Below are 27153 nucleotides of genomic sequence, written 5' to 3' on the forward strand. Positions count from 1 at the left end.
TTTCCATGCTAGCATGGGTTGGAAAAATGCATACGACAAAAGCGGTTTATAATAAACCAAGAGTTTGCAAGTAGCGTCCGAGGACCCTTAGGGTACGTCAAAAATTTAAGGTAAAACGTTTGTGGTGGTAGTTATAAAGAAAGTGTAAACAAAAAAAGTATTTGAATAACTTGCAGCTGCAGCAGCTATTAGCAGAAGTGGCAGTGTTGGGGGTAACGTCTCGAATGTAATTTCTTCCTGGTAGGAATTGGTTGGGTTGAATTATCAATAGCTGTTTGATAGTTATTTGGGAGTGAAGAGAAGACATAGCAACCTACACATGCGCCTTCGTTCCCTAGAGAGAAAGGACTAGATTGGGATTAGTCGTTGCCTACTAGGAGCTCTTACATACCCGGGCAACGCCGGGCTATGCTGCTAGTATATATATATACATACACACACATACATTTGTATGTGTGTGTAAGTACAAACATAGTTAAAAAGATGTGTAGAAGAGAGTATGGTATTGATTACATAAAGACATAGGTAACAACATATGTAATATACTGAATATGACATTAAGTGCATCTTAATTTGATTGAAAGAAAGAAAGAAAATCATTCCAGTCAGTTTTATTCTTTCTAATTTTGGCTCAAGGTCAGCAGTTTTGAGCTGAGGGTTCAATTCTGTATGGCTGATGTCATAATCACTTAAACATGATAACATTTTACTATCATACTATAATATAATATTTAGGTCTGAAGACAGTGAGTTGACAGAACCATTAACATGTCAGACAAATACTTAGTGGTTATTTCTTCTGGATCTCTATGTTGTAAGTTCAAATTCTGCTGAGGTCAACTTTGACTCTCATTCTTTCATTATTATTTGACTAATACTTTACTTTATCAACCCTGAAAGAATGAGAGTCAAAGTTGACCTCAGCAGAATTTGAACTTACAACATAGAGATCCAGAAGAAATAACCACAATAAGTATTTGTCTGACATGTTAATGGTTCTGTCAACTCACATTCTTCAGACCTAAATATTATATTATAGTATGATAGTAAAATGTTATCATGTTTAAGTGATTATGACATCAGCCATACAGAAAGAAAAGATATAAAGGGCTAAATGCTACCGATATACCTACGTCATTTGTTGCTGCACTAAAACTGTTCTTCAACTTTGTACCACTTGCAAGAAGAGAAGCAAGAACACTACTGATTAAACTACAGATATTCCCTCTTACTCCATCTTTTCCCCAATTCTAGAATAAATAAACCTATATATATATATATGCTGGAGACATTGGTGATTTGTTTTCATATAAATTAATGGAAGAATAATTGCTATGTGGGCGAAATAATTCTTTACTTCCTCTTTCCCTATCTTTGTCTATCAATTAATGACGTAATTCACACATATGCAAGATCTGATGGTTATTATGTATGGGCTTGAGTTGAGTTTGGTGGTGTGGAAATAAAGTAATTCTTTGCTCTAATGTCTTCAGTGAAGTGCAGTCCATTGATAAGAAGTGGTATTGCACATGAACAATAGATCTACTCGATAAGAACGCAGAATGTAGTATGTTTCAAGGGGAGGCAGTTATTATAATTTTATTGCCAAGATATCTTGGATTGAATTATTGTAAGATAATGATTAAGAAATAAAGGTATCAGAATTATTGTTGTTTATACCTGGTTAACTTGATACAACAGACCTATGATTAAAGATGTTCCAGCCATGACCATCACATACTGTCTTTCAGGCTGTGTATTTAAAACTAATTATTCAATTTCTTAAAAGATGTGATTTGATGGAAATTTAGTTGCTATCTCTTGCTGGTCAAGCGGCTACATAGAGACTTCCATATTGACTTGAAGATCTCAGAGGTACAAGGACACAGAAAACTAACATTTTGAGATGTTTACTATTTCCTGAAGGACAGAAATAAATCCTAGAAATGTTTTAAGTAGAAATCAATGCCAGGTCATGCAGTTAGCTCAGCCATAAGTTCCTTGAAAGTACATAAATGTTTCTAACTTGGATACAAAGTCAACAATTTTGAAAGAAGGGGTTAGTTGATTTATCTTGATCCCAGCACTTGAAAAGTACTTTATATTATTGACCAAAGGTGGGTTAAAAATTCAAGTTGACCTCGGTAGGATTTGAACTCTGAATATAAAGAGCCAAAAGAAATACTGCCAGGCATTTCTTCTGAAGTTCTACCATTTCTGCCAGCTTAACACCTTAATGTATTGGCATATAAAGCTGTATAAGGGTTTCTAGTTTAAGCAGAAAGCCAGAGTTTTTAAAAGGTGGGGAGACAGTCGAGACCATCGACCCCAGTACTTATCTGATACTTTATTTTAAGGATGAAAAGCAAAGTCAACCTTGGGAACATTTGAACTCAGAACATTAAAAAATAAAGAAAAATGCTGCAAGGTATTTTCCTGCTATGCCAGCAATTCTGCCAGCTCACCATCTTGAAGTATAATGGAAGAATAGTATGCAACTGATTTCTTGGTGTTTCTTTTAATCTTCCATGCAACATATGTTTAAACACAATGAATAATGGGGACTTTAAAAAAAAATATATATCTTGTATTTATAAGTAAGTTGTTTCACAATCCATAAAGAAAACGAAGCTGACAAGTGTTAGGAAAGAAATTATTGGGAAGACTTCAAGTCATGATGCTCTTCTCTCCAGTTATAGAATATGGAAAATGAAGTGTCATGGTCATATAATGTGACACTATGTCACTCCATGTCTAGTGATTTTGGTTGTGATAGACAAATTCCTTTCCTGGTAAAAGAGATATAAGAAGACCATGTAGGGGAAATGAGTGACATCAAGGACTGGAGAAAGAGAGAGATGTAAATGGAAAATAAAGAAAAAACTGATTGATGACAGGGAAAGATGTAGAAGGGAGGATGTTGAGTCTTTTGTGATGTACTTAAGGTCTCCCTATGTTGTGAATTTCAGTTTGATAATATTTATAAGAGAATCAGTGAGTTTTGATGATTATGTTTTTGCCTAAAACCTCTCATATATTTGATTATCTTCAAATCAAAATCATACTTTTAGTTTGCTGAGAATTTTACAATATGTCACCAATGAAATAAATCCTGATACTCACAAACAGAACCAGAAATACAGGCACACAATGGATGTAGTCAAAATTGGACATAGGTACAGCTATCCAACACCTGAAACAATAAAGTGTATTAGTCAAGTTTTCATTATTTAAATAAACAATACCTAATCACATTTGCATTCATTTTATCCACCAACACTCCTGTATCTTCACTTCATATACGTCTATCATAAATGTATAAGGCCAATGAAATACTGTTATAACTGTTACAAATAAAAAGTATGCTCTTATCATTATTATTTTTTGGCCAATTTATTTTTTAAAAAAGGATTTACAGAAACTGTTTATGGAAAGGCCAAAGCAGAAGATGGAAGCCAAGAAATACATGGACAGATAATTATCAAAAACTGAACAGAGTTAAAATATTGTGAATGTGTAAAGAGAGCCAAAGAAAGACTGAGATGGTGATCCCTGGTATTCATCCTACTGAGAGCAGATGATACATGGTGATGGTGGTAGTGGTGGTGGTGGTGGTAATGATGTTGCTACTGCTGCTGGTGGTTGTGGCAATGTTGTTGTTGCTGTTGCTGCTGCCACTGATGATGGCTCTTTACTGCTATTAAGTATTTAAACTCAATATAAAAGACAAGATAGCAAAGTCATTAGAATATCAGCTTCTTTCTGAGTTTAAATCCCATCGGGATCAACCTAATCTTTCTTTTTCTGGGATCAAATAAATAAGTACCAATCCAAAGTATTGAACTAAGGAAATCGTTAGAGCATCAGTCAAGATACTTTGCTTTATTTCTTCTAGCTCTTAGCATCTTGAGTTCAAATCTTACAATGGCATTGGGTGGTAGACTGAATCCATTGCCTAGTTTAATGCCATGTGACATCATGAGTGCCTTTCGAGGAGTTCACTTTGTTGCAAGCATTCAGATCAAGCCTCTAGTTCAGGATACCTTCTTCCCTCTCCCATCAGTTTTAGAAGCTCTGTAAACAGTCATGGGTGATGCCCTTTCAACTTTACTAAACCAGTAAAAACCCTAAAGCTTGAACACATTCCCAAATATACAGACAGGAACTATGAAATATCAGTAACATTATCTATGGTAATAATTCATGAAGTACATACAGAACAGTGAAACTCCAAACAACAAAATATTCATTCTTAATACGTTCTGGAAGATTCAAATGGGAAAACTGATTGCATTTTGTCATTGGAGAATATCTCCCCCTTGTTGAGAATATGTGCTCATAACACATGCTGATGGCATGTAAAAAGCACTCTTCAAATATTGGGCAATATACTGTGCTTGAGAAGACCTGTCAAGCCAAATGAACTTGTAGTCATGGCTGATGCCAGTGTCATGTACCTGGCACCTGTTCTGGTGGCACGTAAAAAGTACCCTCCCAACTTTGGGCTTCACAGAGGCAGTGACAAGTGACCAAAACCTTTGGCAATATACTGTGCTTGAGAAGACCGGTCAAGCCATGTGAGATCGTAGTCATGGTCAATGCTGGTGTTTCGTAACTGGCACCCTTGCTGGTGGCACATAAAAAGCACCCACTACACTCTTGGAGTGGTTGGCGTTAGGAAGGGCATCCAGCTGTAGAAACTGTTAAATCAGGGTGGAACCTGGTGCAGCTCCCCAGCTTACCAGTTTTCAGTTAAACTGTCCATCCCATGCCAGCATGGAAAATAGACATTAGATGATGGTGATGATGATGATGAACACACATGATCCATCAGTGTAAGGAGGCTTTGAAACACAGCAGTATTTCAACTTGTGTATCTTCTCAGTCAAAGCCACCATCAGATCAATGAATCTAACAAGATTATTGATTTTTATTTGTAGATCTCAGCAAACAAATTACTTGCTGATGCATGCCAAACTAATAATAATTCATGAGGTGCACACAGAGCAATGAGACGCAGTGAAACACCATGGTGTCTCAAAATCTCCTTACGTCAATGGATCATGAGTGTTATGAACATACATTGTCTAAAGCTATGAGATGTTCTCCGATGATGAAATACAGCAGCGATCAGCATATTCAGAGTCAAATCTGCCAGAATGTATTGAGATTGAATAGGTACATTATAACCAATGGTAATAACATTAAAACAAGAACAGTAACAACATGCAGCAATGACAACATCAAAAGTGACAAGTTGTGTTTATCTTAAACAAGTGATATAATACTCTGAAAACAGAAAAATGCAAATCAGAGTCAATTTTAAACTACTATTAGAAAATTTCACATTTATAGCATAAAATATTTTAATTAGTTTAACTTCATTTTAATGTCTACTTTACATGCTTGCATGGGTCAGATGAGACTGTGTTTGTGGAGAGGGCATATGGCTTGATACCCTTCCTATAGGCAACCTTCACCTGTTTCTAAGCAAGGTAATAATCCTCCAGTCTATGGGAAAACAAACAACCAGGAGATAATTACACAGAGAACTGGAAGTAAATGACACCATTTGAAGGCACTTTTTGTTTACAAAGATTGTGCAATGTGTTACATAGCTTGAACATGCTTTCACAGTAGACTGCAAGCAAACAACAGTCTGTATGAATAGCAATAATTTTGTTTACAGTCAGCAAACACATATAAAAACAAGGGGAAATACTCACTCACACAAACACACTCGCACACACATATCCATCTATCTATGTCTCTCTCTCTCTCATATACATCATCATCATCATCATCATCGTTTAACGTCCGTTTTCCATGCTAGCATGGGTTGGACAGTTCGACCGGGGTCTGGGAAGCCAGGAGGCTGCACTAGGCTCCAGTCTGATCTGGCAGTATTTCTACAGCTGGATGCCCTTCCTAACACCAACCACTCCGTGAGTGTAGTGGGTGCTTTTTACGTGCCACCAGCACAGATGCCAGGGGAGGCTGGCAACGGCCACGATCGGTTGGTGGTTTTTACGTGCCACCTACATGGAAGCTAGTCAAGGCGGCGCTGGTATCGGCCGCGTACGGATGGTGCTTTTTATGTGCCACCAGCACAGGTGCCAGGGTAGCCTGGCAACGGCCACAAATGGTTGGTGCTTTTTACGTGCCACCAGTACGGAAGCCAGTCAAGGCGGCGCTGGAAAAAAAGAGAGAGGATGGATGAAAGGGACTCTTCATCACCACTATTTTATTTCTTGTTCTTCCGCCTTGTCTTCAATAGTGTTAGTAGCCTTGTATCTCTTCTTCAGCAAGAGTTCTGTTCTGTTCTCTTCTTTCATATTTGAACCTCTCACCTCCTTGCATAAACCTGCTTCCCTCTCTTCTATAGTCCCACTCACTCAAAAAGAATCTTAGTCTCACAGGCTGCATGGCGACTTTACTAGTACTAGTGGCATGAAAAAAGTACCCAGTATATGCTATAAAGTGGTTGGTATTTGGAAAAGCATCCAGCTGTTGAAATCATGCAAAACTGACACTGGAGCAGAACAAAGTCCAGGGACCTATCAGACCCTGTCAAACCATGCAACCCATGCCATCATAGAACATTGTTAAATGATGATGATGATGATGATGATGATGACAATTATGATGATGATGATGATGATGATATATGAGAAGCTTCATTTTTTGTCAGCCAATTTCAATCAAATTGTGCTGATCAACATGCAGCTAAAGGTATGAGATGTTAGTTATAATCAACAACATCCACACAATGGGATTGAACCATTAACTATATGGGCTAAAGTGAACTTCTTAACCACACAGCCATACTTGTGTCTTGTTTATTCAAACATGGTTCTTGAATGATTGACACTGCAGTAATGAAACTACAACAAACATAGCAATTATTAACCCTTTAGCACTTAAACCAGCCACATCTGGCCCAAACATTCTAATTGTTGTATGTTGAAACCAGCCAGATCTGGTCTCTCACATCTAGCCTACAATATCATTTTAAAAATACAACCTTAACATTGAAATCTCAAATCTGCAAGATAATTAAAAACAATGTGAATACATAAGCATTACATTTAACAGAATAATCTGAATGCTAAAGGGTTACTACAATAGGTCAAGATACACAAAGTATTGGTGATATGTTTATTTTTAGTTTGAGCATGCATGCATGCACACACACACAAATAACTTCGAAAGTATTGTTCTACATCAAGAGACATACAGGAGAAGATTTCCAGAAACAACCGGCTTGAAATATTGAAATACAAATGGTCTTTACTGTAACAAGGTTTGTATCTTATCGTCAAAATCTTCTAAGTAGATCATCATACAGGAGTTTATGTAACATGTTTTGGACAGATAGTAGTCATTGTTCATATACATAGCCAACATGCAAATATTTCTGTATGTGTGTGTATATATATATATATATATATATATATATATATATACTTACATTCATTTATGTATGCATGCATATGCATATATGTATGTGTGTCTACATACACACGTATCAATCTTACTATATTTATCTGTCAGTTTGTATTTATGCAATGTCTGTATGTGCATGTGTATAAATATATATATATATGCATATATATATATATATGTGTGTGTGTGTATATATATATATGCATATATATATATATATATATATATATATACTTACATTCATTTATGTATGCATGCATATGCATATATGTATGTGTGTCTACATACACACGTATCAATCTTACTATATTTATCTGTCAGTTTGTATTTATGCAATGTCTGTATGTGCATGTGTATAAATATATATATATATATGCATATATATATATATATGTGTGTGTGTGTATATATATATATGCATATATATATATATATGTGTGTGTGTGTGTGTGTGTGTATGAAAATATACTGCATATATCAGGTGAAAGGGGAATTAATAACGATTATGAAAGAATTCTTATTCAAGAAACTACTTACGAGTTATTTTCAAAGTGAGCTTTTAGAAGTGCCCAGACAAGAATTAATGGTAAAGGAATTCCTATAAAAGAAAGACAACAGATTATAAGTTTGTTAGACATAAAGAAAAATATTGAGAAACTGTACACTGACATACATACACATGTACATGCATACATGCATGCACACATATATACATGCAAACATGCATAGATGCAATCAGAGGAACAATGAAAACTTGTAAAACATTTCAGGGCTTCTTCATTTGAGGTTCCTGGGTCAACATCCACACAGTCACATATACATATAGAATACATTTGCATGTGCATTTTTAAATTGTAATGAAACACACAAACGCTTATTCTATTGGGATGTGTACACCTTTGAGTGGAAGTTTGTCCATACACATATACATTAACCATTTCAAGTAACCACAAACACAAGCGATGTCTTGACTTAGACAAAAGAGCCTTGTCACTTTGTTAGTAACTGGCATGAAGTCAGCAGAAGAAAATTCTTAAAAACAAATATCAAAGAAAAACATCTATCTGTCTATCTGTCTGTTTGAGTATGTTTGTGCATGTGTGTGTGTGTAGAAGAAGAGGGAGAGGAGAGAGAGAGAGAGAGGTGGAGAGAGGAGGAGAGGAGAGAGAGAGAGGGGGAGAGAGGGGGAGAGTGAGAAAGAAAGATTAGAGAGTGTGTGATATTGAAATTTTGCCATCTTGTCAACTTACAGCGACAGTCGTTATGTATTTCTTGAGAATAAAATATTGTAGACTTTACTTTGGTACTTTGTCATTTTCCAGGGAATCAGCTAATGTTATTTGCTCTATTTAATCTTCTTTGAAATAAACACACCACACACACACACATACACACACACAAGCACACATACACACACACACACACGTATGTGTGTGTTTACATTTGGAAATGTGGAAGCTTCAAGAAATATGTATGCATGTGTGTATGTGTGTATGTATGTGTGTATGTATGGACGGATGGATGGATGGATGGATGTGTGTGTGTGTATGTGTATATATATAAATAGAACAAAACGCAATAGAGGGCATTAAAACGTTCGGACAGATGGATGACACAAAGGTGGACAAGAGAAACAACAATTAGAGGACAGGCGAAAAAAGACGGGTCATTCTTGGCTTTCTTTCATCAGTCAAGTACCAGAAGTCACGACCATTTTGGACAGTTACACTTGAAATGGTTCGATCTGGTTGTCCCCCAAAAAGTCTAAGGTAAGAGCATTAGACCCCTTTGTAAGAACGCTAGCGAATGTGTATGACAACAATCCTCCAACGTTTGCTACCTTACTTCGTCTGGCCTAACAGCCCCCATGTTTGCTTTTGTTTGGTTTCTTGTATGTCTCCACTGTCCTGTTTTGTTACCAACTTTGACCCTCCACAAATCCCAAATTTTATTTTGGCTTGCAGGAACAACTGTTTTTCGAAGCCTCATATTGTGATGAATTGCTCCAAATATGGAGTAGATAAACCATCGACAACTTTTGAAGGGTTGTTTTTTATCTTATTCATCTTGTTTCCCATTTGTTTCTTTCATTGTTCAAATAATTAAGTTTGCTTTCATATTTCACATTGTTTACTGTTGTTTACATTTTGTGATGTACTATACCCATATATGCATATATATATACATACACACACACACATATATATATGATAGTATGTACATATATGTATGTATGTATATATGCATATATATATATATATATTATATATATATATGTCTGTATGTATATAATATAAGATTAATATAACATGAGGATGGAGGATATTAGGCTTTAATAGTAGAACATAACATTTGTTTCTGAGCCACAGACCAGCTTTAAGTTGCTGTGTTTAAATTCATATACCCTTATAGAAGATCTTTATGGTTATGTATTTGTTTTGCAAGATTCTTAATATGAACATGTATTAAAACAGATATTGTTATACTTGGGGATGGTCATTTCTTTCGTTTTTACTGATTAAACACACACAATATTTATTCAATCTTCACTTAAGTTTTTACTTGTATTATTTTTAGTTTATGCGTCTGTCAAAGTTCTTTTGTTACACATACTGTGTCCTCATCACTGATTCTGTCCTACATGCCTCCTCTTGTCCTGCTTATTCCATTTTGTCCTATTTAATAAGATATTGTTCTTTATAATTACTATATTATTGAAAATTTTTCAGCAACAGCCATGTGTGGGCACTTATTGCTTACCATCAAGTATTATAAGGCGGCGAGCTGGCAGAAACGTTAGCACCCAGGCAAAATGCTTAGTGGTATTTCGTCTGCCGCTACGTTCTGAGTTCAAATTCCGCCGAGGTTGACTTTGCCTTTCATCCTTTCGGGGTCGATAAATTAAGTACCAGTTACACACTGGGGTCGATGTAATCGACTTAATCCATTTGTCTGTCCTTGTTTGTCCTCCTGTGTTTAGCCCCTTGTGGGAAGTAAATAAATAGTATTATAATGCAAACACACACACACACATACACACATACATTCACATAATCCCTTTCTTCACACATACTCATGTCACTGTCAAACTGAAGACTCTTTGACTGAAAGATATTTTTACACAGGACCCGTAGAAGTTCACAAAATTCATTACGAAGTGTTTGGAAATAAATATTCATTTCTACACAATATAGATTTGTCAATGATTTCTGACACTTGAAACTTTGCTTCTGTCACTCTTTATTACAACAAAAGGTGATTTCAGTTGGAACACTAAAACTTCTCTACTTAATTATGTAACAACAATAATACTACAAAAGCTGAATGTTGAATTTGGTGACTATCACCATTGAAAATAGGCTGCCTGCTCAGAAATATAATTATATTAATTTATAACACTAGACAGAGTAGACTAACTTGATAATAGCTTTCTGATAATATAATTTACATACACCAAACTAATTGATAAACAGCTTTCTGTATGATAGCCAGGACCAGATTTAAACTGGGGGCTGAAGCACTTCAAGTTTGATGGGTCCCTTATACACAAGAATTAAAATCTTAGACAATTACCAAATTTAAATCTCAAAACCTATCAATTTTAAATAATTGAATTTGATGAGTTAGCAGAGAAAGTTTAAATAAATGACTGAAAATGTCGCTTTATAGATACACTTTTTCAAAATTCAAGTTTTGTTTTTCACACATCCACTTGCAGTGTTTGACTTTTCCTTCAATGTGAAAAGTACACTGAAGGAGGGAAGAATGGGGTAAGTTTTTTTTCTTCTTTTAATGTGAGTTACATGTTTCAGAATGTAGAATAAGATAAAACGACAGAAAATTGCAAAAAAGAAAAAATCCTTTTTGTGGTTGTTGCTGTTCCAAAGCCATAAGTGTGTGTGTGTGTGTGTGAGAGAGAGAGAGAGAGAGAGGCAGGTAGAGATACCTACATTTAAAAGACATGGATTTTTAAAATTCATCTTTTAAAATGGCTTCCCTTCATTGTTTTGCAATGGATGAAAAATAAAATTAAAAAGCAGGGGAAACCCCGACAAAAATGGTGAAATTCAAACAGCTATTCCTGAAAGTCTGCTTTTCCAGTAAGAGCATGTGGGGCACTATGAGTAATATTAACTGCATTTTTGACTTTGAAAAAAAAAATTTTTTACAAATGTTCACTACCTTGCCAGAACTATATCAGCAAAGTAAAGACCTTCTCTAAACACAGTAAAACATATAACATATTCAGAACACTTTCAGAAAATTATCACTGTTTTCTTTGAGCATATAAAAGACAAATTTAGGTGGAGCAAAATGGGTAAGACAAGACAAAGTAAATATGCCCTTCCAGTTCTCCAGAACTAAAATTTGGAAAAAGAGTCATGCACATAAACATCCATCTTTAGACATCAGAAATACAACTAAATTTAAAATATTTTGGTCAAATGAAAGAAGATTATAAATCTAAAAACTCATCATAAAATATTTTTATAATTTCTTCATTATAGAATGGTGGTGCCCCAGCATGGCCACAGCTCATGAGCTGAAACTTGATGAAATAAAAAAAACAATAAAATAGCTTCTTCACCAAAAATTATCCAGATATTTTATTATCTACCTCAATTACTGTTGAGTCAAATTTCTTGAAAATAGTACCTGTCACCTATGTTTCAAACTTTCAACTTCAACAACAACTATACTGACTGATTTTTACTCCTAAAGATGCTGCAATGGTACAATATGAGAGAAAATAACAAGAAATCAGAAATTATTGATTTTGACCCAGTTACTAATTTTGCCCCGCTTCCATATAGTAATTCCAAGTATTTGACAGAATGATGAAAAATATGAAAAAATAAGAAAAAGGAAAGGTTCAATATTAAGAAACATTTGAATATATATGCAATAATTTTAAAGCTGAAAAAGAATGCTTTTAGTTGTTGAGAGATGTAATTTTATAATTAAAACTAAATTCAGAAGTTTTCTTTACTTACTTGCATTCAAAGCCTCACTTTAGAAGTAGAAATGTGTGTGTGTGTGTGTGTGTGTGTGGTGTGTGTGTGTGTGTGTGCTTTTAACCAATAATGGTCAAGCCAAGGTCAAGCTCAGTCATGCTTTGAAAGAAGGAATTTAGCCTGGAGACAATAACATTTTTCTATCAATCTCTTTATCTTTATATACATTTATACTTACATACACACACAAACACACATACACTCACAGATACATACAGACATACATTTTCAGGAGTGTTCTGTTGTTTCCCTTTTCCATCCCAAAAGCAGCTACAATTTCCTTGGGAAGTGCTTTGGGACTGTTTTTTTAATTGAATTATTTGATGTCTCTAAAGTGGCTGTCCTAAAAGAGAATCCATTTTTTAAGAAGTCAAGATACCTTTGTATATTGAAAGACACTCTTTTCATGCCTGATTCCTGTATTGAGTGCTACATATCCTCCTAGCAGTGCTCCCAACCCCCCCGATATCTAGATGCTTGGGGCAATTTCCCCCTCTGCCCATTCATAAATCCGGTCCTGATTATAGTATAGATAGATTGCACCCATAGAGAGAAAGTCATTATCTTAATGAATAATTCTAGCTATGATAGACTTACACAGATACACATAGGCAAATGCACAAACACAGATACACATACATTCCCTCTAAAAGCATATGCACAATGCTTGACAAATATTACTTACCCCATCCTATTAGTTTGAAATGCCAAAGCTGGAGTTTTTCTGAAGAATACGTCCAAACGACAATCATGTGTAAGTGGAGACCTTCGACAAACATCCAATAGAAGTTTGTACTCTGGAAGTAATTGAAAGCTGTCACCAAAGCTTTACATAACCACTAGAGATAGAAGACAATGGGCATAAGATTAGTGCTGTTTAATAAATAAACTTTTATGAGTACAAACAGTGCAATATTAATTTGATTTAAAATTTCATATTTAACTTTAAGAGAATACTCTGCCAAATATTTTTTATAACCTTTGTAAATTTTCCTTTTCTTAATCACTCATTTATTTACTTGAATACTTACTCATTCAACGGTCCTTTCATGCCTTCTGTACTCTCTCTCCCCTATCTTTTCATTTAATTATTCACTCAGGTGAGTAAGCCATTAACTGCTCAACCAGCCAATTGAATTCAGTTGACCATAGAAGAATCAAAAGCTCTACATTGCAAACTGACGAAATCATTTTCATTATGCAATTCTGTAAGTGTTTATTGCAATTAATAAGTCATCTGGAACTGGCTGTTCAGAGATAATTATGTTTATCAGGAATAAATTGCAACCCTGTGTATAGAATGCAAACCCCACACAGTCTTCGTCTGTTAACTTGTATTCATAGTGGCTTGGCCACTTGACAATCTCGTTTTGGTTAGGACTTTTGAAATAGCTTTTACAAATAAAATGGAATTTCCTGGGGTGAGGGATAGGTACAGGATTTAGGGTGAATTTTAAAGTACTCCATATTGCAAAACACTTGTAAATAGTTTAAAAAGAATTTTCCTTTTAAATCCATATTTTTCAAATGTCTCAGTCCTGCCCCCACATTGTGCCTTCGGAGTAGCTACTATGATTAAAAAGATTATTTTTTCTTTTCTTTTTGCTATTTCTCGGGGGGTTTTTTTTTTTAGAGTAATGAATGTTCTGAATAATTTAGAATTCACAATTTTGGGAAAAACAAATTCTTAAACACTTTGCCTTCTTCATTGTACCATTCACAATTAAAATGTTTTTTCTTGTCATTATTCATAATTTTATAGTATTCCAAATTGTGAAACACTTCTGATAGACATGTAATTTGCATAAAAAATTTTTATCTTATTTTCAAAAATTCATGTTTTTCAAATTTCTTACCTTGCCCACCTCCATACCCTTTATCCAAAATTGCCATTCTATTTTTGAAAACAAAATTCTTTAAATTTCAGTTTTTAAACATCTTTCATTTCACCACCAAAACCAACTTCGTTTTTACACTTTTGCCAATCTTAAAAACCTTTTTCCTTTTTCTATTGAGATGGCTGTGAAAGATAAGTTTAATGAACTATATTTACCAGATAATTGTTAAATTTTCTCACCCCAGATTACATTAATCGCAAAATGTATGATAAAAAGGGGATTGAGAAATAGTTTTTATAAAAATATGAATTACAATTGTTTCAGAATGTGGAAATGAAAAATAATGAAGATGAAAAAATCATGAGTGTGTGTGTGTGTAAATGCATGTGTGCATATGTGCAGAGAGAGCTGAAACATTTAAAAATATAGATTTTGCAAAAAAGGTTTTAGTTTATACACAAAAAGTGATCTGCAAGTGTTTTGCAATGTGGGATACTATAAAATGTTGAAAAATACCGACCCTCCACCTAAAAAAAAAAAATTTTTTTTAAATGAGAAATTTGTGACAGCTATTCCGAAAGCACACTTTTGATTTGTTTATAAATAGAGACTAAAAAACATTCTCAATACCCAATGAGCTTGAATATCTCCAAACCATTAATAGTCTATCAACATTCATTGACATTATTAGACTGTTTGTCATGTAGCACACTGTACTATTCCAAAGACTTGTTTAGTCTGGTTATCACAAATGGTTGTGCCATGCTGGTCACTCATTCATTTTCATTGTTCTTGTTGGGACGTGACACCACCCTAACTTCTGCTATGACATGAAGGCAAGCATGTAGAAATTATTATTTGTCTCATACATCAGTTTCCAGTTTTACTAACCAACACTGCGAAATGAAATCTTAGATATAATGATATTTGATATGAAATATCTGAGAGCCTTGTCCAAAGTTAACAGTTTTTATTGGGTTTGATAGCACAACTCGTCTCAAATACAGTTTTATTGAAGATCTAAACTTTTTTCTATTGATATCCCAGCTTACAGAGAGAGAGAAAGAGAGGGAGAGAGAGAGAGAGAGAGAGAGAGAGAGAGGAGAGAGAGAGAGAGAGAGAGAGAGAGAGAGAGAGAGAGAAGATAGGAAGACACATTAAATAATATTATACCGCGCAAATGAACTGGCCAGAAAATCAGTTAAGTCAAATTCAATAAGTGTCTATTTGTTTTCTCTACTCACCTCAAGATGGGGCTTGTGAACAGCCACGTGTTCTATACTATGTCGCATGGCCAGCCAAATGATGTTACGAAGGATAAAACTCATAATTAAGTGGCAGTGAATCTTATTTCGAAGACATCGCAGATTTCTAAAGAAAAAAGTCAATGTTAAGATCTGGCTTACTGTGGGTATTGTAACAGGATATACTGAACATTATTATAATAATAAGGGAACTTGGGCATAGTTTGTAAAATAAATGTTATGTTTGCTTCAGGGGTATGTGTGCAAAATTGGTAACTGGGGCAAAGGGAATAATTTTTAATTTCTTGCTATTTTCTCCCTACCTGTTTGAAAACATTTCATTGCAAGTATTGCATCGTTATTTTGTACTGTCAAATCAAACTTCGACCTGATTGTTATTGGAGCTGCTAATAAAATATCTGGATAATTTTATTGTTTGACAATCAATAGTCTTTTCTCTGTTGGATTCCAAGTCAATTTTTTCTTAATTTGATCATTTTCAGTTGTCAAAAAATGATGTCTAAACTGAGGTAAAATGAATAATGACTAATATGAATAATTTTTTCTCCATAACTGCATGGTGTATAAATATATGATGAAGACAGCCACTCCAGCAGACTGTGAAGAATCTATAGAGAATATTTTATGTTGAGTTTTTAGATTAATCAAGTTTTGTTAATTTTGTATCATGTGCCATTTTTTCCATAGACCCCGTGATGTAAAGTCAGTGGTGTCACTGAAGCTAGAAGCAAGTTGTGATAGTCGTACTCTCTCTTGGTCAGGGCCAACCTTAAGCCAATTGAACCGATTGCTCCTAATCGGGCTCCATGCCCAAGCGGACCCCATGCTCAAGGAGGTCACCTCCTATACTGTGACATTCATGAAGGTGGTCTCACCAAATTTTAGAAGATTTACATAAAAATGTTCTTAAAAAAAGAATGTATTTTCTACATTTTAGCAACTCCAGATACTAAAAGGTAAACCTATTCATTCAAAATTGCTTGGGTCAGCCTTGCTTGTATTTTTGGTGTTAGAATCAATTGCATGTATGCGTATGTGAATGTCTGGGAGTGTTTATGGGCATGTTTGGGTAAAATATTTGTGTGCGCACATGTATGTGTGAGTATGTATGTGGTTGTTTGAGTGTATGGTGAATTGTATGTATATATGTGTGCATATGTTTGTGTGTGTGAGTTGTTATAAATATACTTTGTATATGTTTAATTTTGGAGAAAATTTTATTTTAATAAAGTGTATTTTTTATATATATATTTATATGTATCAAAGAAAGCAAAAAATACAACAAAAATGATAAAAGCAAAAGTCTAAATGTATGTGTGTAAAAGAATTCAGTACTCAGTATTTTGGCTACAGGAATTTCTGTCAAAGAGACAACGGTAAACAAAGGTTAAAACTTCAGTTATTTTTCATAGTGGTTTGGTTTGGTTGAGGTCTGTATTTGTGTGAATGTATGCATATGTATGTTTATGCTAGTATGTGTATGACTGTATGTATATATATTTTTTAGCATGTGGTGAATTGTATACATACACACACACATGCATATGTGTGTGTGAGTGTACAGAGAGAGAGAGAGAGAGAGAGAGAGAGAGAGAGAGAGAGAGATGAATGAGGTGAGATAAAATTTCTTGTCTTGTGTTCAAAAGAGAAAAATCTTTTTGCAATGACACCCATTTAGGTTTTTAGACAAGCACAAGCACACAGCCACACACACACACATGAACATCGCCCTCCCACACATGAATGCCACCCCCCCCCCCACACGGGGTGAAAGTAGAAGACATTTGGTATCACACAGTGGTGCTAAACCTAAAAGCACATAACTAAGACAGGACTGTTTTCTACCACAGAGGTTATAGAAAAAAAATAAAAGGCAAGTATATAACCAGCTTCCAAAAGATTCTAATTATTAATTTGCACCATTTAGCAACCTAGCAACGACAAAAGATTTATAAATGCATAAATGTTCAAAATATAAGTGAACAAAATGCACACAGGCATGCTCTTACACACACACACATACTCTTTTACTCTTTACTCTTTTACTCTTTTACTTGTTTCAGTCATTTGACTGCGGCCATGCTGGAACACCGCCTTTAGTCGAGCAAATCGACCCCGGTACTTATTCTTTGTAAGCCCAGTACTTATTCTATCGGTCTCTTTTGCCGAACCGCCAAGTGACGAGGACGTAAACACACCAGCATCGGTTGTCAAGCAATGCTAGGGGGACAAACACAGACACACAAACACACACACATATATATATACATATATACGACAGGCTTCTTTCAGTTTCCGTCTACCAAATCCACTCACAAGGCATTGGTCAGCCTGGGGCTATAGCAGAAGACACTTGCCCAAGATGCCACACAGAGGGACTGAACCCGGAACAATGTGGTAGGTAAGCAAGCTACTTACCACACAGCCACTCCTGCGCCTATGTTTTATTAATTTCCTGTATTTCCATAAAACTCACTCAATCATGTAAACTCATATGGCTCTACCAACAGTGCTTCTAAATATGATTATCGGACAAGTTCCCCAAAGGTATGTACTATCATAGAGGTCAGCTGCCCTGCAGACATAGATATCTCTTTGAAAATCAAAGAAAAAGAGGATATCTATGGACAAATATGAGCCAAACTATTTTTTAAAATAAAGCAGTATGTTTTGAATATTTTTCATTTAAAATTTTTAAACACTAGCACCAGTACCTGGTCTTGCTCCAGTTTAGTAATAACTAAAATAATATAATCATGTGGGTTCAATATATTTGGGATACATTCCTTTTAAAACAAGTTTGATAATCTGCAGCTGATCTTGGAATGTTGGTTATTTTTCAGACTTGTACTCCAGCAATTCAGAAGATGGCTCGATTTGATCTTCTTAAAGGATAAAATTAATAAACGTAGCTAGCATTTATAAATAATTGAAACGGATATTACTCATAAAGACTTTTTAATTTAGAAAATCGATTATCATTCATAGAAAACATACATTTCTCATTCCCAAAACATTTTAATCTTTATGAAGTAAACATTTTTTATTTAAAAATTACCTTTTTTTAGAAAGTATTTAAAAAAAATTACTGAATGAATTTGAGAAGAAATACCTTCATGGAAAATTTTCTGCTGCCTAGAGGCAAACTGTAGGCTATGACTTGGAATACACACACACACACACACACACACACACACACACACACACACACACACACACACACACACACACACACACACACACACACATACATACATACATACATACATACATACATACATACATACATACATACATACATGTGGCGTGATGTTGCTAAAACAATTTACAATGCATCCACAAAAAAGTCTGTCCTGAAATAAACTTAGAAAACCCCTCTGTTATGGAATACATTTATAAACACCATCTCAAGGAACACTGGTGGAATATTCCCTCAAAAATTCTGTCAAATGTAAACATAACAGGCCGGATATTATTGTTTGGGACAGAGGGACAAAGGTATGTACTATCGTAGAGGTCAGTTGCCCTGCAGACATAAATATCTCTTTGAAAATCAAAGAAAAAGAGGATATCTATGAACAACTGCTTCAAAACCTCCAGCTTCTATATCTAAACTATGAATTCATATTCATACTAAAAATAATTGGAGCACTAGTTTTTTTTTTGTAAATGCTTAAAGGGGAATCTGGATAAACTAGGATTTTCAAAAAGAGAAATCAACCAGCTAATTCGTACATTACAAGTGCAATCAGTGAATGGAACAGTAAAAATATGCAAGTCTTTTCTCAAGTTCCAAATGTGATTTTGTCTGTGTTAACTACATCCCAAAGGCAGAGCTTTGTTGGAAACCAGCACCCTTCTCAGTGAAAGATTTATAATAATTAATAAAATAGAAGAGACATGCATACATACATGCATACATACTATTGTAGCAAGACATTGGTAAAATTTGAACCATAGCTCTCAGAATTTCCAGTGCAGAACCACAAACTGAAATATTTCCATAAAAGAAAATATTGTTGCCATAAAAGGCATTAACACCTACGCAAATATGACTCAACAAATGAACGCTACTGAACAACAACAACAACAACAACAACATCGAAAAATACCTTAGGAATGAGAACCCAGGTTCAAAATTTCCCCAAGACACTTGATGAAGGCTGGAGGGTATATCAGCCGAAACATTGTGTTAACAACAAACAAGATGAGGACAAATATCTGTCAATTGTAAATAATGTAAATAATATAAAATAAGTACCAAACTCAAAAAAAGTAAGTACTGGGGTCAATTCTTTTGACTAATGGCCTCAGTCTATAAACTGAAACAAGTAAAATATAAAAGATAAAAGATATATAGGAGTGGCTGTGTGGTAAGTATAATATAAAAGATAAAAGATATATAGGAGTGGCTGTGTGGTAAGTAGCTTGCTAACCAACCACATGGTTCCGGGTTCAGTCCCACTGCGTGGCATCTTGGGCAAGTGTCTTCTGCTATAGCCCCGGGCCAACCAATGCCTTGTGAGTGGATTTGGTAGACGGAAACTGAAAGAGGCCTGTCGTATATATGTATATATATATATATAAGTGTGTGTGTCTATGTTTGTGTGTCTGTGTTTGTCCCCCTAGCATTGCTTGACAACCGACGCTGGTGTGTTTACGTCCCCGTCACTTAGCAGTTCGGCAAGAGACCGATAGAATAAGTACTGGGCTTACAAAGAATAAGTCCCGGGGTCGATTTGCTCGACTAAAGGCGGTGCTCCAGCATGGCCACAGTCAAATGACTGAAACAAGTAAAAGAGTAAAAGAGTAAGAGTATATATATATATGTGTGTGTGTGTGTGTGTGTGTGTGTATATAAAACATACATAAATACATGCATATAAGCACAGACACAAAAAATATATACAGAGAGAGAGAGAGAGGGAGACAGAGAGAGAAAGTATCATGTATACGTTTTGAGTTGCAAGGATTTCATAGGTTTCAAACTATCATTAGAATACTGCAGCAGGCAGATGTATTGAGAACTGAATGTGAGAGTTTATGAAGTTAATGAAACTTGTTACACGACAGCTTAATTTACTCAGCGAAAATCAATCAATGAGAATTTGAACATTTTACTGGGAAAAGCTTGTGAAACAAAACGTATAACTTGTAAATTTATTTGGTTTGCACAATAAAACATGGCCAATATATGCTGTAGATTGAATTCTATTCACTTAAATCTATTTAAACCAATAGGAAGTATTCATCATCTAATTTTTCCCCAATTTTATTCAAATGGCATCTTCAATTTATTGAAAGCTGAACATTTCTGTTCCAAAATGCTTTTTCAGAATATTTGCCGTAAATTCTTAATTTGATTAAATTTTTTATTTGAGTGCATTTCCAGTGCACACATCCAGTTTGCCTTGGAGCACTCTTTAAATATTTCAACGATATGACAGAGTACATTATTCAGCTGAAGTATCTATATTTTCCTGACAGCAAATTGATTTATTGTGCTGAAGTATTTACATTCTCACTAAAGCATTTCCCTTGAATGCTTCGGAAAAGGTTTGAAAAAATTTTGAAATGAAATGTTACCGGTGGTTGACAATTGTTGGCAAATAAGATCTTGCCAGATAGCCAAATAGCTTGTTTTGGGTTTGCGGCCTAGAATATAATTTTTAAAGGCTTAGTCAGAGGGAGAAGTGCAGTGCCCACGACTCCTTTCAAGACCTCTGTATTTGGTGAGGTGGAGGGAGGGAAGGAGGGAGGGAGGAAAAGACCCTTAGACTAGTGACCTGGTTCGATTACTTACAGTGGAAAGGACGTTACTAAAGGCACCCAAGGGATAAGTGGCAATGTTAAACTAGGCGATGGATTAAGGGTGTCACCTCAAACCAAGAACTACACCGCCTGTAGGCTTTCACTTAGTTTCCATCTACAAAATTTCCTTTGTAGGTTTCGGCTAAACTGAGATAGTATAGGAGATTTGCTGCCCAATGGGATCGAACCCAAAATTATGTATCGAAGTGAATCTTTTGACTACAAACCCATGTCCTGTTTTTGGTAACAGCAATACCAGATGTGTTTACAATACTCAAACGTTAGTCATGGGCCTGTGTACAATACTACTATCTCAGTAGAAGGTTAGCAACTGATCAGATTTTAAGTAAGTTAGCCTTTCTAATTAAGTTGTTACCTTCAATATTGATGCTAAACCAGCCTCCACATCATTAACTAAGCTGTGTACTTCATGGTTATCTTTGCAATCACTTAACATTTTAAAACAATTTACCCAATTTATACATGTTATTTATTAATTGATTTTAAATTTTTGACACAAGGCTAGCAATTTCAGGATAGAGGCAAGTCGATTACATCGACCCCAATGCCCATCTCGAACTTATTTTATCAACCCTGAAAGGTAAAATCGACCTCGGCAAAATTTAAACTCAGAACGTAAAGATGAACGAAATACTGCTAAGTATTTTGCTCAGCATGCTAACATTTCTGCCGGCATGCTGATTTTGTTATTTCATAATTAAAACCTAATCTTCAGATAATTTTCGACATTTTAATGAAAATTTCATTGAAATTTGGTAACAGAATATATTTAACAATCGTATTTACAAAATTTAATCGATAATTTTATCTAAATAAGTTCGTCTGCAAAAATATATCCAAGTATTTTGCTCAGCATGCTAACGTTTCTGCCGGCATGCCGACTTTGTTATTTCATAATTAAAACCTAATCTTCAGATAATTTTCGACATTTTAATGAAAATTTCATTGAAATTTGATAACAGAATATATTTAACAATCGTATTTACAAAATTTAATTGATAATTTTATCTAAATAAGTTCGTCTGCAAAAATATATCTATACAGAATTTAGGAGCGAGATGTGAATGCGGTTCCTAAGAGAGTTACATATATATATATATATATTATATATATATATATATATATATATATATATATATATATATATATATATGAAACTCGACTCTGTCGGTCACGAATGACCATGGGTACACCTAAGAAGTTCCCCTCCGGAATATAAATCTGGGCGGAAAGTTGCTTTACCGGCGAACGCACAACCTCGGGTTGTTTTTATGAAAGACCAGCAGTCGCCCATGCATACCAGTCTCCCCTCTCCAAGCCACCAATGTTATTCAGAGGAAAGGCAAAGCTAATACAGCTTAGCACCAGTGACATTGTAACCCATTTCTACGGCTGAGTGAACTGGAACAAGGTGAAATAAAGTGTCTTGCTCAAGAACACAACACGCAGCCTGCTCCGGGAATCGAACTCACAACCTTACGATCGTAAGCTCGACGGTCTAACCACTGAGCCCCATGCACCTTCTCCATCTCTCTCTCTCTCTCTCTCTCTCTCGAGCAGAAAGGCGTACTGTACTTATTGCACGTAAGCTTGAAAAATATTCCCTTGATATAATTGCACTATAAAACTCGTATCTCTGGTGAGGGTCAAATAAATGAACCTACTTATGGATATACTACCTTCGGGAAAGGCCTGCCTGAGGGCCAGCATAGAGAATCTTGAGTTGGGTTTGCTCTTAAGAATTCATAACTATCCTCCATTGCAGAATCTCCAAGTGGTATTTCTGAACCATGTTATGCCGTATAAAACTGACAAAAGGTAGGCTTCTTACCGTTGTTTTTACGCACCAACAATGTCTCATTCTAATTAAATTGGAGGACAGTTTTATGACGATCTAGCACAATTGCTGAGGAAAGTACCAATTTCTGACAAGCTGGTCATATTGGGAAATTTCAACGCAAGAGTTGGAAATGACTATGTTTCATGGAAAATGTAATAAAAATGGAATAGCTCTTTTGACGCTTTGTATTGAGAATAATCTGGTTGTTACCAACACTCTATTTAAGCAGAAAAATCAATATAAAACCACTTGGTTGCACCCAAGATCTAAGGACTGGCATCTCATAGATTATATTTTGATCAGAAAGCGTGATATGAAAGATGTTTCAAGTGTTCGGGCCATGAGAGGAGCAAAGAGCTGGACTGACCATCGTCTAATACGTAAAAAAATTTTTTTTCGATAATGCTTAGAAGTCAACAGTCTGGTCATAAGGTACCGAAAAAGTTAAATGTTGCAAACTTCAAATTACCAAGCAACTTGCAAAGATTCCAAGATTCTATAGAAAGTATCAATTTTGACCCAAACAATCTATGGGAAGATTTCAAAACAAAAGTATTTTAGGCTGCAACTTCGTCGGTGGGATTTAAATTGCATAAGTCCAGTAACTGGTTTTCAGACAAATCAGCAGAAATTCATGATCTACTTTTAGAAAAACAAAACTTATGCAATATACTTCTTTCTCAGTCCTTGAACCCCAAATCAAATGAAGCTTACAGACAGCTGAAAGGGAAAGTGCAGACTGCTCTAAGGAAAATTAAACAGGAATGGTGGAACGATAGAGCAAATGGGGCACAAGAAACAGCTGATAGGAATGACGCCAAGGGTTGATACTCTTATGTTAAGGAGGTATATGGGCTCAAATCTTCTTCAATAGCTCCGGTGAGAACAGCAAATGGACATTTGCTTCTGACTGACACCACTTCTATTCATAAGGGTTTCACTTTTGAATAGACCATCATCCGCTGACATGAGGATGATGAAAAAAATTGAACACCTTCCAGTTATAGAGGAGACGGCATTTCAACCAACCCAAAATGGCATTCATTTAGCTGTGAATAAGCTGAATAACATTAAGTCTCCAGGGTCTGATGGAATCTGTGCAGGGGTCTTACAATATGGGGTGACAAAATGTTTGAACTCTTAAATATATTAATTTATCACTGTTGAAGAACTGAGAAAGTGCCTCAAGACATGGATTAATGCCATTTTAGTCTCCTTGTATAAATCGGGGCCAAAAGGATTTGTTCAATAATTTTCGTGGGATTTCGCTTTTGTCTGTAGTTGGAAAGGTACTTGTCCGCATTGTTGGACCGTTTAAATACCTTCATAGTTCCAAATATGGTGTCTGAGTCTCAATGTGTTTTCGTTTCTCCAGGGGCACAGCTGATTGTATCTTTACTATCAGACAATTTCGGGGAAAGTGCATTGAACAGAATCTTGCCCTGTACCATTACTTTGTCGATATGAGCAAAGCATTCGATACTGTTAACCGAAATGCTCTGTGGCTAATTTTAAGCAAAACAAGTTACCCATAAAAATTTGTAAACATGATCAGGGATTTGCATCAAGATATGAAAGCTAGAGTTAATTTTGGTGGTAGGCTCACTGAATCTTTTGCTGTGGAAAATGGAGTAAAACAAGGAGACCTTGATGCACTTACCCTCTTTGCAATATACTTTGCTGTTGTGCTGTAACACGCTTTTCAAAACTCCGAGGAGAGCATTTACATAAAATATCGAACAGGGAATGTTTTTAATCTGACCAGACTGAAATTCAAAAACGAAGGTTTTTACTCCACTCATTAGGGAACTCATATACGCACGACTGCGATCTAGTCTGTCATTCTGAAACAGTTCTGCAATCTCTTGTATTTGTGACAATTTTGACTTGACCATCGACTTAAAAAAAACAGTTGTAATGTATCAACCTACATGTGGTGCTGTTTGCAACCCACCTAAAAGTTTTGTTAAGGGTAAGTTATTTGAAGTTGTTGATTCTTTCATCTACCTTGGAAGCTCTGTACAAAATGATGGAAATCTGGACACTGAAATGCATCTGCGAATTCAAAGGGAAGCACAAGCATTTGGTGGTTTGAAGTCACGAGTTTGGTACCAACAACATATAAATAACAATAGAAAATTGGCTCTTTACTAATCGTTTGTCTTACCATCCCTTTTGTATTCTTCTGAAACATGGACATGCTATGAAAGGCATTTCAAATTAGAACAATTCCACCAAAAATGCCTTCATCGCATTTTAAACATTAAATGGTGTTCTTTTGCTCCAAAACACAGATGTCCTTGCGCCTAGAGGCAATGATTCTGAAAAATCAAATGAGATGGTGTGGCCATATTGTTCGAATAGCGGATGAACGCATGCCCAAACAACTGTTTTATGGTGAGCTTGTAGAGGGGAAACGCTATCTGTGTAAACCTAAAAAGAGGTTTAAGGACGGCATAAGGACTACTATGAAGTCACTTGGAATGGATCCAGAGGACATAGAAGCCCTTGCTTGTGATCGAGCTGGATGGCGAACAGTAGTGTGGAGTGGAGTGAAAGTGTTTGAAGGGGCCAGGATAATGCATGCAAGACTCGAGAGAGATTTAAAGAAAAATGTTACGATCGAGAAAGTGAATCACTATGATCTTTTTGTTCTGCACAGTTTGTGACAGATCATGCCTTTCTTTTGCTGGGTTCAAATCTCATTTGCAGACCCATGAAAAACGAACCTCCACCAACTATTCTGCCTATATGTCAGTGCACACCTTTCAATGCCATGTTTGCCATAAGGTCTGCAAATCTAACAAAAGCCTCAAAAGACATTTTAAGATCCACAAAGATTAGAACTTAACTACAACTCTTGGTGGTCCAAATCAGATATGCAAATTATGTGGGTGTCTTTTCAATACATTATCTGGTTTTAAAAGCCACATCAGACACCATGATGGTTCTAAGGTGTAAGTACAGAGGTGGTCAGACTCTGCATAGGGAGTAGACAACCACCGTATATATATATAAAACTTTTTAAATAATCACATCCCATTGTCACCCATTCAACTTGATGTAATAAATATTATATCTTATTTTATTTCTATTTAATTCATTTATCGATTTAATATAAATCGATAACTGTAACTTATTTCCCTCTTAATCCTGTTTTATTTCTCTCTCTTCCATTTTGTTTCTTTTTCTCTTCGGTTTTCCCTCATTTTTCTTTTTCTTTCTTCCATCACCTTCCTCCATCCTTTGACAGGAATCCTGTATAGGTATATATGTATGAATAAATTCTATGAAAAAGTGTCTAGTCATAACTTGTCTCATAACTCCGTGAGCCCAGAGGCAAAAGTCTTGGGCAGCAAGGCTAATGCGATCAAGACATTATTAATCTTTACTATGGAATTTAGTAAGCTTTCTTCTGTCTGTCAGTCAGTACTTCACACACATGCGTCGCGCACACACAAATGCAGTGAGAAATGAAGTGAGAGAGAGAGAGAGAGAGAGAGAGAACAGAGAGAGATGGAGAGAATGCATGTATGTATTTGTGTGCGATGAGAGAACAGAGAGATAATGTCAATTCTCAGTAGTCGTGCATACAGTTTATCTGCCAAAATCTACCTGAATCCAGAGAATATGCAGAAAGCCACCGCAAGAGCCACCGTTGAGATGCAAAAACCAAAATGGTAGATTATGTTAATGATAAGATCGCTGATATTTCTGTGGTTTTCTTCCTGCAAGAGACACGAAATTAATTTTAAAAAATTATTACGATTCATTATAGAAGTTAACAGGCGCAACAATGAAAATCCTATTGTGTAAGTTAAAAATTATAGCTTATTTCTGACACGCTTAAAGAAAAATGATATGATGAAATTGGATAAAGTTGAAGGAAAAGTAAATATACGAAAACAAAAATAAAA

The 27153-nt window shown here is 35.4% G+C and overlaps 1 protein-coding gene across 3 annotated transcripts in view; it reads right to left on the bottom strand.

Annotated features, from left to right (window-relative positions):
* LOC115214785 (corticotropin-releasing factor receptor 2) overlaps positions 1-27153 on the bottom strand; it is a 114186-nt gene that overhangs the window by 27767 nt on the left and 59266 nt on the right. For all 3 annotated transcript variants that reach the window (XM_029783816.2, XM_036505314.1, XM_036505312.1), the window contains exons 4-8: positions 26852-26964; positions 15544-15670; positions 13147-13300; positions 7984-8044; positions 3124-3193 (exon numbers count right to left, since the gene is read on the bottom strand). In XM_029783816.2, coding sequence (XP_029639676.1) covers positions 3124-3193; positions 7984-8044; positions 13147-13300; positions 15544-15670; positions 26852-26964 — 525 coding nt within the window. The remainder of the gene's footprint in view (positions 1-3123; positions 3194-7983; positions 8045-13146; positions 13301-15543; positions 15671-26851; positions 26965-27153) is intronic.

The sequence above is a fragment of the Octopus sinensis genome, linkage group LG8, assembly GCF_006345805.1.
Source record: "Octopus sinensis linkage group LG8, ASM634580v1, whole genome shotgun sequence".
In the NCBI taxonomy this organism is placed as follows: Eukaryota; Metazoa; Mollusca; class Cephalopoda; order Octopoda; family Octopodidae; genus Octopus; species Octopus sinensis.